This window comes from Podarcis raffonei, chromosome 3 (assembly GCF_027172205.1).
Source record: "Podarcis raffonei isolate rPodRaf1 chromosome 3, rPodRaf1.pri, whole genome shotgun sequence".
Taxonomy (NCBI): domain Eukaryota; kingdom Metazoa; phylum Chordata; class Lepidosauria; order Squamata; family Lacertidae; genus Podarcis; species Podarcis raffonei.
Window position 1 is genome coordinate 33,567,842 of NC_070604.1, and position 12,391 is coordinate 33,580,232.

The 12,391-nt window shown below is 41.9% G+C and overlaps 1 protein-coding gene across 2 annotated transcripts in view; it reads right to left on the reverse strand.

Moving 5' to 3' along the window:
• Window positions 1-12,391, reverse strand: part of NBAS (NBAS subunit of NRZ tethering complex) — a 179,308-nt gene that overhangs the window by 161,934 nt on the left and 4,983 nt on the right. For both annotated transcript variants that reach the window (XM_053381027.1, XM_053381026.1), the window contains exons 3-9: window positions 11,239-11,275; window positions 10,567-10,644; window positions 8,139-8,186; window positions 6,943-6,986; window positions 6,046-6,179; window positions 3,918-4,051; window positions 2,898-2,996 (exon numbers count right to left, since the gene is read on the reverse strand). In XM_053381027.1, the coding sequence (XP_053237002.1) occupies window positions 2,898-2,996; window positions 3,918-4,051; window positions 6,046-6,179; window positions 6,943-6,986; window positions 8,139-8,186; window positions 10,567-10,644; window positions 11,239-11,275 (574 nt within the window). The remainder of the gene's footprint in view (window positions 1-2,897; window positions 2,997-3,917; window positions 4,052-6,045; window positions 6,180-6,942; window positions 6,987-8,138; window positions 8,187-10,566; window positions 10,645-11,238; window positions 11,276-12,391) is intronic.

Genomic DNA, 12,391 nt, shown 5'->3' on the forward strand with positions numbered 1-12,391 from the left:
GCTATTTGAAACCAAAGGGGGCACAGTGGTTGCCAGATGTGATTTGTTTTTCAGCTCTCCTACCCCAGTCATAATGCTGCAATCCTAAACCCCCACTAACTTGGGTGTCAGTCCCATGGAACTCAACAGGACTTTACTTCTGAGTACATATACTCTGATGATGATCACATCTTACACACATTTAACTTGAGCGATTTCAACCAAACGCCGCTGAAGGTGTGCCAGAGCGTGACTTACCTCAGGGGTTTTTTGTATGTCCTCATTCTCCGTTGAGAGACATATAAAAAACGAGGCCACGAAATGCACAACAGCCTCAGACAGCATGAAAAAGAATTTGACTGCAAAATTGTGAATCGCAGCTCAAATCCCCACAGCTGCCGTACTCCTTTTCACACTTTACTGGGGAAGGTAGGTGTCTTCTCTGGGGGACTCTAAAGATTATTGCAACACACGAGGGAAGGGGGCGGAACAGAACAATATCAGTTCTGCAAGATGAAGAAATAATCTGCACTCCCTGGGAAAATAGATTAAGCTGTCAATCTGCTGTCAGCTGCCATCATCACAGAAATCTATGGGGAAAGGCAGTCTTGGTGGAAAGGAATTGAATGAGGATAATATTTGTAAGCATAAGTTAAGAAGAGCCTGCTGAGTAGGCCCAGCAGCCTGTTTTCACAGCAGAAAACCAGGTGCAGGGGGAAACCCAGAAGGGCCTAAGCACACAAGCAATCTGCCCTCCCTAGATTTCCAGCAACCCATGTTCAGAAGCATCACTGCCTCCAACCACAGAGGCAGAGCATAGCCACTGATGCTAGTTATCAGAAGCAGAGTTCCAAGCATACGGAAACAAAGGAGGACGGCGAAAGGCAGGTTACGTCCCACCACTGAGCAGTACAGTCGTAATGAGCTTGTCTTTCATATTCGCTATCTTAGCCAGACATATTACAAAGAAAAGAAGAAGAGCAGAAAGCTCTGGTTATCGAAGTCAGGCAGCTCTGTTTGCACAATGGGGGAAAATTCCAAAATCCACAACCAAGCTGGGCTGAAAAATAAACCCGTGTCCAAACCAGACAGAAACACACTGGTGATATTCAAATCCATAAATGCAGTTGCAAAAACTCTGAAGACCAGACAGACACACAACCAAAGGGGGAGCGCATGATGATTCTGTGCTCAGGAAAAAAAGCTGTCATTTGGAGGCTGGGGATTTCTGCCAGCAGCTCTTGTAGGTATTCAAAAGTCATTTTTATCCATTTTAGCAGCATGGATTATCTCGCTAGTAAGAAATGTTTTTAGTGAGAAGGACTAATGTTTCTGCATCCTTTGGAGGCTCTTCTGTTATCTTTGCAACAACAGCCCTTCTGTTTGTTTGAGAAGGCCCATAACTTAGTGGTAGAGCATCTGCTTTGCATCTAGAAAGTCCAGGTTCAATCTCTGACATCTCCAGGTGCAGCCAGACAGTAGAGAGGCCAATAGCTTAACACAGTATAGATCAGCTTCCTGTGTCCTGTATTCCAGCTTCAATTATTGTACCCAGCAAGTCAGTTAACTGTATTCTGCTACACAGGAACTATAATGTAAGGGTAGAGGAAAGGGGATTGATACTGTGGAGTGGACTGTACTGCCAAGCTTAGCTATGTTCCCCTCACCTTGAAGGAACCAGGTAATCAAGGCCTTTGTTCTCCCCCAGACTATCTGAAAAGCTCAAGCACATAGCTGTCACAAGTCACTCTTCCAAACTTGGGTCTTCAGCTGTTTTTGGACTACACTTCCCATCATCCCTGACCACTGGTCCTGCTAGCTAGGGATGATAAGAGTTGTAGTCCAACAACAGCTGGCGACCCAAGTCCTATACCAATAATCTAGGAACTTTCACCATTTTGAAACGAAGCTAAGTTTTACCGCCTGTGCAGCAATTCTGAAGCACATGAATCTGACCTCCAGAGAGTTTGAAAGTAAACCATATTTATACTTACCAAACATGTGGTCTTTTTCCTAGGGAAAACTTTGGGACTCACTTTAAAGGGCACATTTTAAAGGGCTAACAGCCTATATTTCCACATCTACTTTGCTGTATATTTGGTGAACTTAAATCTCTGCCAGGGTTGTCTCACCAAACAGTACTTGCCCCCAACTTGGATCTTGGCACCAACCAAATAAGGCTAACATCTGCCAATGATAGGGTGCAAAACAATGGATTTGAACATTAAGAGAAGAGATCCATACAGAAATGGAACAACTTGTCTTGTGGAGCATCACCTCCTTGAAGGTTTTGAAATAAGTCAAACAGATCTTTCTGAAATACCTTAGTTTTTAGACTCTGCCATTTCAGAATAGCAATCAGATGTAAATGACTAACAGTTGCTGCCTATGCCTGTTTACTCAGAAGGAACAATGTATTCAGTTATGCCTGCTCTCAGGTAAGTGTGGAATGGGATTGTGGCCTAGGCTGCATTTCTCCTTGATTTTAAAATAGCTGTAGGAATTGGAAGGCAAATCGAAAGGACCCTGAAGCTTTATCAGCACACCTGATGGGACAAACAAATACCTTCCGCTGGTCTGCCCACACAGACCCAACAATTTCTGGAGGATCAGTTTTCTAGGCATTTCTAGGTCCCCTGGCATGCCTAGAACAAACTGCAACTATGCTAATCTTTCCACCACCCAAACAAAAAATGAAACAGAATTTCACCACTTTCTGAAAATGCCAGCAAACTCTTATCTTCCACCAGCAAACCATTTGCAACTTATAAGATGTGGGGTGGGGGAATTTATGGCCTTTTCTAAAATGCAACCGAATCACATAAACTACATCACAACTCTCTCTCTCTCTCTCTCTCTCTCACACACACACACACACTCACTCTCTCTCTATATATAAAATAGACTAGCATACTTACCGGTGTGCAGGATGATAAATTACAGCAGTTATTCCATGGACATAATGGCTGCTGAAGCTGAAACTGTGGCTTTCTTGGAAGCTCTGATTCGTTCCAACACTGGACAAAAGTAAAGGCACTTATTTACTTATTTGTTGCATTTATATATTGCCCATCCACAGTTAAGTTCTCTGGGCAGTTTGCAAAATAGTTAAAAATGAAACAAATAAAATGATTCAAAAAAATGTTAAAATAACAATATGCGATGGAAATCATCATTTAAGAAGGCCTTCTTATAGACAGCATGGAGGCAGCAACAAGAAATCATTTCAAGACCAGCGTTAAATGTTGAAACCAGCAGTTTGAGTTGGGCCCATAAACAGACTGCAAGTCAGTGCAGATAACAAAGTGCAGCATGATGTGATCACAATTGCAACTCCCCTGCTAAATGCCCTATTCTGGACCGGGGGGCGGGGACGCGGGGGGCATTCTGGTCTAAACCACTGAGCCTCTTGGGCTTGCTGATCAGAAGGTTGGCGGTTCGAGTCCCTGCAACAGAGTGAGCTCCCGTTGCTCTGTCCCAGCTCCTGCCAACCTAGCAGTTCGAAAGCACACCAGTGCAAGTAGATAAATAGGTACTGCTGCGGCGGGAAGGTAAACAGTGTTTCTGTGTGCTCTGGCTTCCGTCACAGCATTCCATTGTGCCAGAAGCAGTTTAGTCATGCTTGCCACATGACCTGGAAAGCGAGATGAGCACTGCAACATCACAGTCGCCTTTGATTGGACTTAACTGCCCAGGGGTCCTTTACCTATTCTGGACCAGCTGAAATTCCCGGACCATTTCCAAAGGCAGCCTCGCACATAATTTATTTTTTTATATTCCACTTATGAATCACTTCCCAAAATGTATCCCAAAATGATTTTAAAGCAGAAAATATAATGCACTGCAATAACGCATTAGATGCATGGTTTGTTTCACTAAAATAAGTTAATCCCAGTTAATACTGTTGGCTGGTGCAGAGGCATCAACCGAGCACTTACCTGACAAGGTAGCTCTTCAGTTCGCCCCGGTAATTGATGACCAGCAGCTCGGCTGACCATTGGGCGCTCGCTTTGTATTCCAGAAAAATCAATCCAGCAATAGCATAGGTCATGTCTCCCGGGAAGCTAGCACCCTGTACCAAAATAAAACATTTCTTAAAAATAAATTTCAAAAGAATTGTATTTGGCAAGGGAGTTAAAAAACAATATCCAGGAATGAGAGAATTGTTTCTACACTGAACCAAAAAATTAAAAACAAACGCCATTGTTGTTTGGTGGAAACACTGGGAATGTTAGGGTTCAAATTCCCTCCTGGGTGACCTGGCACCAGTTGCTATCTGTCACCTTAACTACCTTGCAAGGTTGTTGTGAAGATAAAATGGTGAGGGGAGAAACCAGGTAGGCCACTGGCAGCTGCTTGGAGGCAAATTGGGTTATAAATATAGAAAAGATGGCAGCTAGAATATTATATGCACAGAAATGGAAAGAGGAGCAGGTCCCAATGAAGGAAGAGTGGCTTTTGAAATGGCACAGAAATGGCAACGCCAACAGCGAAATTAAGAGATCCGAATTACGAACTTTTCATAGAAGAAAGGAGGCCTTTTGTGGAATATTTTTTAAAATACTACAGTTGAATAAAATTGCCGGCAGGATTTGAGATAAAAGCAGCAGAAGAAAAATGATAAAGTAACTGTAATAGAGAAACTTTTTTTCTAATATATAAAGATATAACGCAGTGGAAAAGGTTTGAGTAAAAATACTGCAGAAATGAGGGTGGGAAGTCAATTCATAAAACAATGTAACTATTTGATATGATGGAAACCATTAAAATGTTTGAAAAAAATCATAGAAAAATGTATTGCACAAAAAGTATATAGAAAATAAAATAAATGTGCTAGCGCTATTTGCGCTAGAACCAAGCTTAGGACTAGTGTGATGGGATTTTTGCCTTCTCTTCTACCCCTATCTGTGCCCTATGCTGCCCACAAATCTGCTCTGAAAGGTTGTGGGGGAATGCCAAACTCGTTTAGGGGGTGCATGTTGTTGTTGTGTTGTATAGTCGTTTCGTCATGTCCAACTCTTCGTGACCCCATGGACCAGAGAACACCAGGCACTCCTGTCTTCCACTGCCTCCAACAGTTTGGTTAAACTCATGCTGGTAGCTTCAAGAACACTGTCCAACCATCTCGTCCTCTGTTGTCCCCTTCTCCTTGTGCCCTCAATCTTTCCCAACATCAGGGTCTTTTCCAGGGAGTCTTCTCTTCTCATGAGGTGGCCAAAGTATTGGAGCCTCAGTTCACGATCTGTCCTTCCAGTGAGCACTCAGGGCTGATTTCCTTAAGAATGGATAGGTTTGATCTTCTTGCAGTCCATGGGACTCTCAAGAGTCTCCTCCAGCACCATAATTCAAAAGCATCAATTTTTTGGCAATCAGCTTTCTTTATGGTCCAGCTCTCACTTCCATACATCACTACTGGGAAAACCATAGCTTTAACTATACGGACCTTTGTTGGCAAGGTGATGTCTCTGCTTTTTAGGATACTGTCTAGGTTTGTCAGGGGGTGCATATGGAGAAATGTTGTGCAAGGAGAAAGGTCCAAGATCATGAGAGCTGGAGTCCAATAACATCTGGAAGACCACCCATTTCCCAACCCATTTTAGAACATATCCCTTTTTAAAGCTTTCAAGAGTTTACAATGCTGCAATCACCTGTCTCTTAGAAAGCCTAAATAGTGGGTTTAGGATTAACTAAAAGAAAAGGGTGAAAGCTGCCATAGCAAGCAATATTTTCGACAATACAAGAAGCAGCATACTAGTTCAGATGTTAAACAGCATCCCCTTGGAACAGCTATTTTCGGAGGGTCACAACAAAAGCAATTCCACCCTAATGCACCGACAGCTTTGCTGTCACAAATAAAAATTAATGTACTTCTGTTTGGCTACGTGAAAGGCTGAATGGAAATTCACCAATAAACATGCAAAGCGACCATTCAACAAAATGAGCCATAAAGCGCTCACAATGCAAGCTCTCTCCGCATAAGTACGTCACATTAAAACCGTAATAGCTAAAAAGCTTCCATTTGCATGCAAATTGGACTTGTAAAATCCGGAAAAGAAAAGTAAATACCGGTGAAATGACCAAGAGTTCACTGCCGACCAAATCAAACACTCGCACGGTCCCTGTGCTTTCGCCGTAGGCGAGCAAAGTGCAGTCGTGACTCCACGCTACACGTCTCCATTGTGGGTTGGGATCCTTCGGGACTATGGGGGCAGAAAGAGACACGTTAATAAATCCAGAACAAAAAGTGTACAGTGGTACCTCGGGTTAAGTACTTAATTCGTTCCGGAGGTCCGTTCTTAACCTGAAACTGTTCTTAACCTGAAGCACCACTTTAGCTAATGGGGCCTCCTGCTGCCGCCGTGCCACCGGAGCACGATTTCTGTTCTCATCCTGAAGCAAAGTTCTTAACCCAAGGTACTATTTCTGGATTAGTGGAGTCTGTAACCTGAAGCGTCTGTAACCCAAGGTACCACTGTATAAGGACAGTGGTGCTACTTTACTTGCAGTAGGCTGTGGAGGGGGCAGTCTCAGCTGCAATATGAACTGATCCACACAAATATGGCTGCCAACAATTTTAGGCTCTTCCTAAAGAACGCTCAACAACTTTTGGGGTGTCCTGGCTTTTACTTTTTGAAATATGGCAACCCCACACACAAACAGCACAAAAAAGCTGCCACATGGCAGCCATAATATCACTTTCACAAACTGTTCACCGAGAAAGGTATAGGCAAACCCTGAAGTTTGCAGAAGTAAATAAATAGAATTAAACCTAATGCAACTGTGTATGTGAAAAACAGCCCAACAATAGCAGGCATGTTATGTGGTCACAATATGCTGGAATAAAAACTGAGGATTGGGACAAGTGTGGCTGGGGCTGGAGGGTAAGAGAATGGAATTTTGTTAAAGGTCTCACTTGTTAATTGCTACTTTTCGTAGTTTGCTTGGGTATAAAAAGCTACATACCTTGACATTTCCCAATGACAGATCCAAACTCATCCTTCGCAGACCTGCAGGATTTGAATTTCATATATAATTTGAACTTCATATATAATTTGAATTCCATATATAAAACTTGATGCAATGTTCATTTGTCAGGATTCGTGGCTGTGTCGCTAATCCTCTTGTCTAAAGCAGAAATGGGGCTCCTGCGACCCTCCAAATGTTGTTGGACTCAAACTCTCATGAGCCCTGAGAGTCAAGGATGATGGGAGATGTAGTCCAGCATGTTCCCCATCCCTGGCTTAAAGAAAATGAACATGCACAAACAGATTCTGGTGCATTAATAGCAAACTGAATTGTACCAAGTATATATGGATACGCCAGTTCCCATCGGTTCAAGGAAGGGTGCTCAACAGTCAGGGACAATAAGAGTGCTAGTCCAACCAAATTTAGAGGGCACCACATTGGCCACCTCTGCTGCAAACACAACACAAACTTCACAATGAATCTGACATAAATAAGCTGTTTCTATAATAATAAGGTAACTTCCTTGCGATTTTAGCACTTTATTTCACGTGCAGGGGATATCTAATTCAATAACATGTATCAGATATTAAAGCTCTTTAGATTAAATATCAAAACTAAAGGACAGAAGTTTCAGACCAGTTTTTCCCCCATTCTCTGACTTGGAATTTAACAAAATACTGGCTGTCTTCCAATGATCAGATGTAGCCGTTTCGTTGCTTCCTTGACACAAGCAGCAAAAGGAACCAGGAACCAACAGCGAGCTCTCTATTACTTCCATACTGGAAAACTATGCTTAAGGCTTCCAAACAAACCAGGATATGAAGGCACAAATTAAAGTTGGCTTCCAAGTCCTGGCATGTTTGGAAGCCATTATCCATAGTTCCCAGTTTGGACATAACTTGAAGCTATGATTCCATGTGATTTTAGTGCTAAACACCCAGGGAAGAACAAGGATGCACAAAGTTTGTGTGTGTCACAAGATTTGTTTACGTGAAACCTCCAGACTAGCAATATGACTACTGTGTCATATGACCTCGCACACTCCAACTGGCAAGACAAAATTACTAAAATAGGTATGCACATTCTGTTATACTTATACAGTGATCCTATTCATTTCCTGGGAGCAAGCCAGACTGAACTCAATGGGGTCACTTCTGAATAGACATCCATATGATTCTACTTATTCGTCTTACCTTATTTCTATGCACTGGTCTTGAACAGCTGCTAATAATTTTCCATTGCTAAAAGAGAAAAGCTTTGAATGAAAAAAATCCCACATAATAATTACTGCTTTCAAAAGATGTCAGGAATAATTTTATATCCTCCAAGTCTTAAACCTAATGGGTAAGCTACTGTTCCTTTGGAACCTGAATGGGATCATATAAAGTATAAGAATTCCCTTTTCCAAATGCCATCGCTCTCCAATAACCAGCATACGTCAAAGATCAGACAGTGGTCTGGTTTGAATGTCATGTTAAGCCAAACCATGGCTTAGCACAAAGGCACAAGCTCTGAGAAGGGAGTTCATGGCTGCTTCACGCCTCCCAACTGTTTTGCTGCTGCGCTGCGCTGAGCTAAACCATAGATTAATGTGGCTCCCTCAGAAGACCGTGAGGGCTCCCCACAAAATAACTCCACCATTTGCTACACCACTTTCAGTCACAGTGCATTAAGGTCCTATATAGCATAAATTAAATCCTTATTCCCTTTTTCCAACCAATTAACTCCTTGCAATATCTTTTTCTGAAGTCATCCCTGTGCAGCAGGCAGGGGAACGGGGCATGAGAAAAGCTCTGAAGCAGAACACTCTCTGTGTCCCAGCATTTGTCTTCAAAATTACAATGATTACAACAAACCAAGTGGCTTTTGGAAATAGATTATCACACAAAATGAAAGGAAACTCGAGGCAAAACGGCCTCCTGGATATGTTTTGAGTTCTTTTCATTAAATGTTTTTTGACAAGTTTTCTGGAATATTCTTCCCTGTAGGCCTGCCCAATACCAACTGTCATTACTCCATTTGAATCCCAAGCCTATGGGAAATAAAAGCCTCCAACATACACTCACACAGAGATTTAGTGATGGAAACCTTTAAACCAATTCATACTCCCATTTCAGTTGCCTCAGAGGACAAACCCCCACCAAAAGTCATTTCGTCGTAACTTGACTTGAATGACAGAACTTGCCTTCTGCTTCAGAGCAGTAAATTCCAATGAAATATTGTTTAGGAGGAAACTTGTTATTTCCCTGCCAAGATGCACACAGCTACTTTGAAACTATGAAATACATCTCCAGAATAAAGAACTGTGGGTGTTTATTAAAATAATGTATGCTGTGACATCTATGCAGACAAGCCTTCACAGAGTAATGTTAAGGAAAAAAGGGCCTTGAGGAAAATGTACTTCTGTACAAGATACACAATAGTAATAGATATATTATATGAGCAATAGTTTATAAATAAAACACAGAACAAAGGACTTCTGAACAAATTAGGCCATATCCACACCATACATTAAAAGCCCTTTTATGCCACTTTAATGGTCATGGCTTTCCACTAAGAATAATGGAAAGTGTCTGTTAAGGCTGCTGGAAACTGTAGTTCTGTGAGGGGTTTTCTGAAAACTCCCAGCACCCTTCGCAAACTAGTAGAGATGTGAAGCAGAGTCAACACAGCAAGTCTTCTTCTTCTTTGGTGATCATTCGTGGCTGAGTAAGATTGTCTTCCATGAACACAGTCTTAACGGTGAGTCCGTAAGTGACATTGGAGACCCATTCTGGATCCACGTGTCCTTCCACAGTGGAGGCATAGATTTCCAGTTGATCACAGTGCAGGTTTGCCAAACGTGCCTTCCTCTTGGGACGTTTCTCACTTTCAAGCTGAGTTTAAGCATTTTCAAAGTCCATGATGCCTTTGGTAAAGGCTGTTCTCCAGTTGGAGCACTCGCAGGCCAGTGTTTCCCAGTTGTTGTTGTTGTTGTTTATACTACATTTTTTTAGATTTGCCTTCAGAGAGTCTTTAAACCTCTTTTGTTGACCACCAGCATTACTCTTTCCATTTTTAAGTTTGGAATAGAGTAGTTGCTTTGGAAGATGATAATCAAGCATCCAAACAACATGACCAGTCCAATGAAGTTGATGTTGAAGAATCATTGCTTCGACACTGGTGACCTTTGCTTCTTCCAATACACTGGCATTAGTTTGCCTGTCAGCAAGTCAATTACTCTAGCCACAACCCTATGCTGCCTCTCGCTAGCTTATACTGCTTTGGGTCCAATGTAAAATTATTCTAACATATTTAACAAGTTCAACTACACTAGCATAAGTCACAGTGAGAATAAGTGATTTTTCCCAGTATTAAGATATCTTAAGAATATTGAATGGTTTATATAACAGATGTGTTGCATTATATGATATGCTTACAAATGTCTGTGCAGACATTTAGTTTGCATGGCAACTGTAATGTCTATTCATTAAACACAATATTTATATTTTTAAAAGCCACCGTAAAATGGGAATTGCCTTCTGATAATATCACCTGAGTATAATCTCCCATCAGCAATTTCGAGTGACACCACACCCACACACCCACACACACTTGCAAAGGAAAAGCAAAGCCACTTACCTTGCGAGGACTAAGTGCCAATTGATCTGTTTACTGACCAGGCGGACAAGTCCAACAGGGAGAGAAAATTTTGCAGGGCTGGAAATAGATACGTGCTAATGTTGGAGTGTGCAAAGCTCAAACATACAAAACCACTGTCAGCATCATATAACTTCCCAGATCAGAACTATATTCTCAAGGAGTTATTATATAAAACATCCTAAAAACTGGCAGCAATCCTGTATCCCTGGGATACATGCACAAAATACATCCATGCCCTTTCTATTCAACAAAAGTTATTTGCAAATATTAATGCTTCGGAAAAAGATGTTCCCTGCAGCAACCAACTACTTTATGCTCACCAAGTGGGAGGCACAATACTTTGCAGATGTCCTGCAGTAAGCTCACAACTTACGTGCATCTAACTTGTGCACATTCAGCTTTATGAACTTGAGAAAAAAAAAGGTTTTAAGGGGGTGGAAAAGGAAAAAAAGATGTCCAGAGGAAAAGACTTTGGAAATCCCACCCACCATTGCACCTGATGTGTTTTGACTATACACAATTTTAGCTTCAGGCGCTATCCCCAGAAAGTAAGCCGTGCATAAATTGTGGTCTTACCCTGTGCATCCTTTCGAACTAACTTAACACAGGGTTTGGGTTAGCTTCTGTTTAATAAAGGACAAAGAAACTTACCTGTACCACAAATATCGGAGCAAAAATAAGGCAGGGCCTATAAAAGAAGAAAAAGTTTGAATTCAGAAGGCCCTGTTCAAATCTTTGAAAGAGAGAGAGACTGGCAAAAAAGGCTACTTTTCTATAGCTTTTTGTACATTTCTTATACATTCTTCGAGGTCAACTCAGACATATTGAATGGGACTCCTTATCTCACCATCCTTTATCCACTCCAGCCCAAGGAGGCGTTGCTTACCTTCTTCCTCTTACTCCCGAATCCCATCTCTTACTCTGCCAATCTTACCTTTCAACACTCATTTCCATTACGCATTCTGACGCTCAAGCAAATACAGAAGTGTTTTATCACCTTAAACAATAATATTCCTTGTTCTGATTCATTGCAGCACACGTTGCTGATGTGTAACAGTTTATCCTTGGGCAGTTTAACACTGGACAGCTACAGTCTTAAGGCCTGGCTCCAACAAAGCAAACCCTGTGCAGATCTACGCTGAAGTAAGCCCCACTGAACACACGGGAGCTTGGTGCCAGGTGTATCGATGACTGTATCTAAGGAGCAACCTTAAAAGCCTCTTTCTCACTACTCCACTTGCAACACTGACAAGAGTTGGGTTCTTATGCTGGCAAATGCTAGAACTCCAGGCATTCTATCATAGATCCAGAGAAGTGAAAACAACAGGTGCCTCTTAGTGCAATAGATACCAATAAATAACTGAATCAATGCCCACTTATATTAATTGCGGCTGGACTTGGGTACAGTAGGCAGGAGGAGGAGCTTTGACAAGAAAGATGACTTTACCTCTTCAGTACCAGAGGAGTCTATAATGTCACATAGCTCTGCTGCTACAAAACACTACTTTTAGCTGCCTTGCGGACCCAGTGGGCTATCAATGCAAAATACAAGCATCAAAGGCAATTACATGATGAATCCAGCTATCAGTGATGAAACAGAATCAGACTATCAGTTTTTGATAATGTACACCGGCCATGGTTTGGATGTCACATCAAACTATAGTTTAGCACGAGAACACAAAGTTCAGCAAGCCTCAGGGTAGTTGGAAGGTTTTCTTCCTGATTTCCATTAAATGGGCCATCCGAATGCTGAACTGCACGTAACTGTAATGGCAGTTTCTTTAAATAAGGCAGCAGCATCACC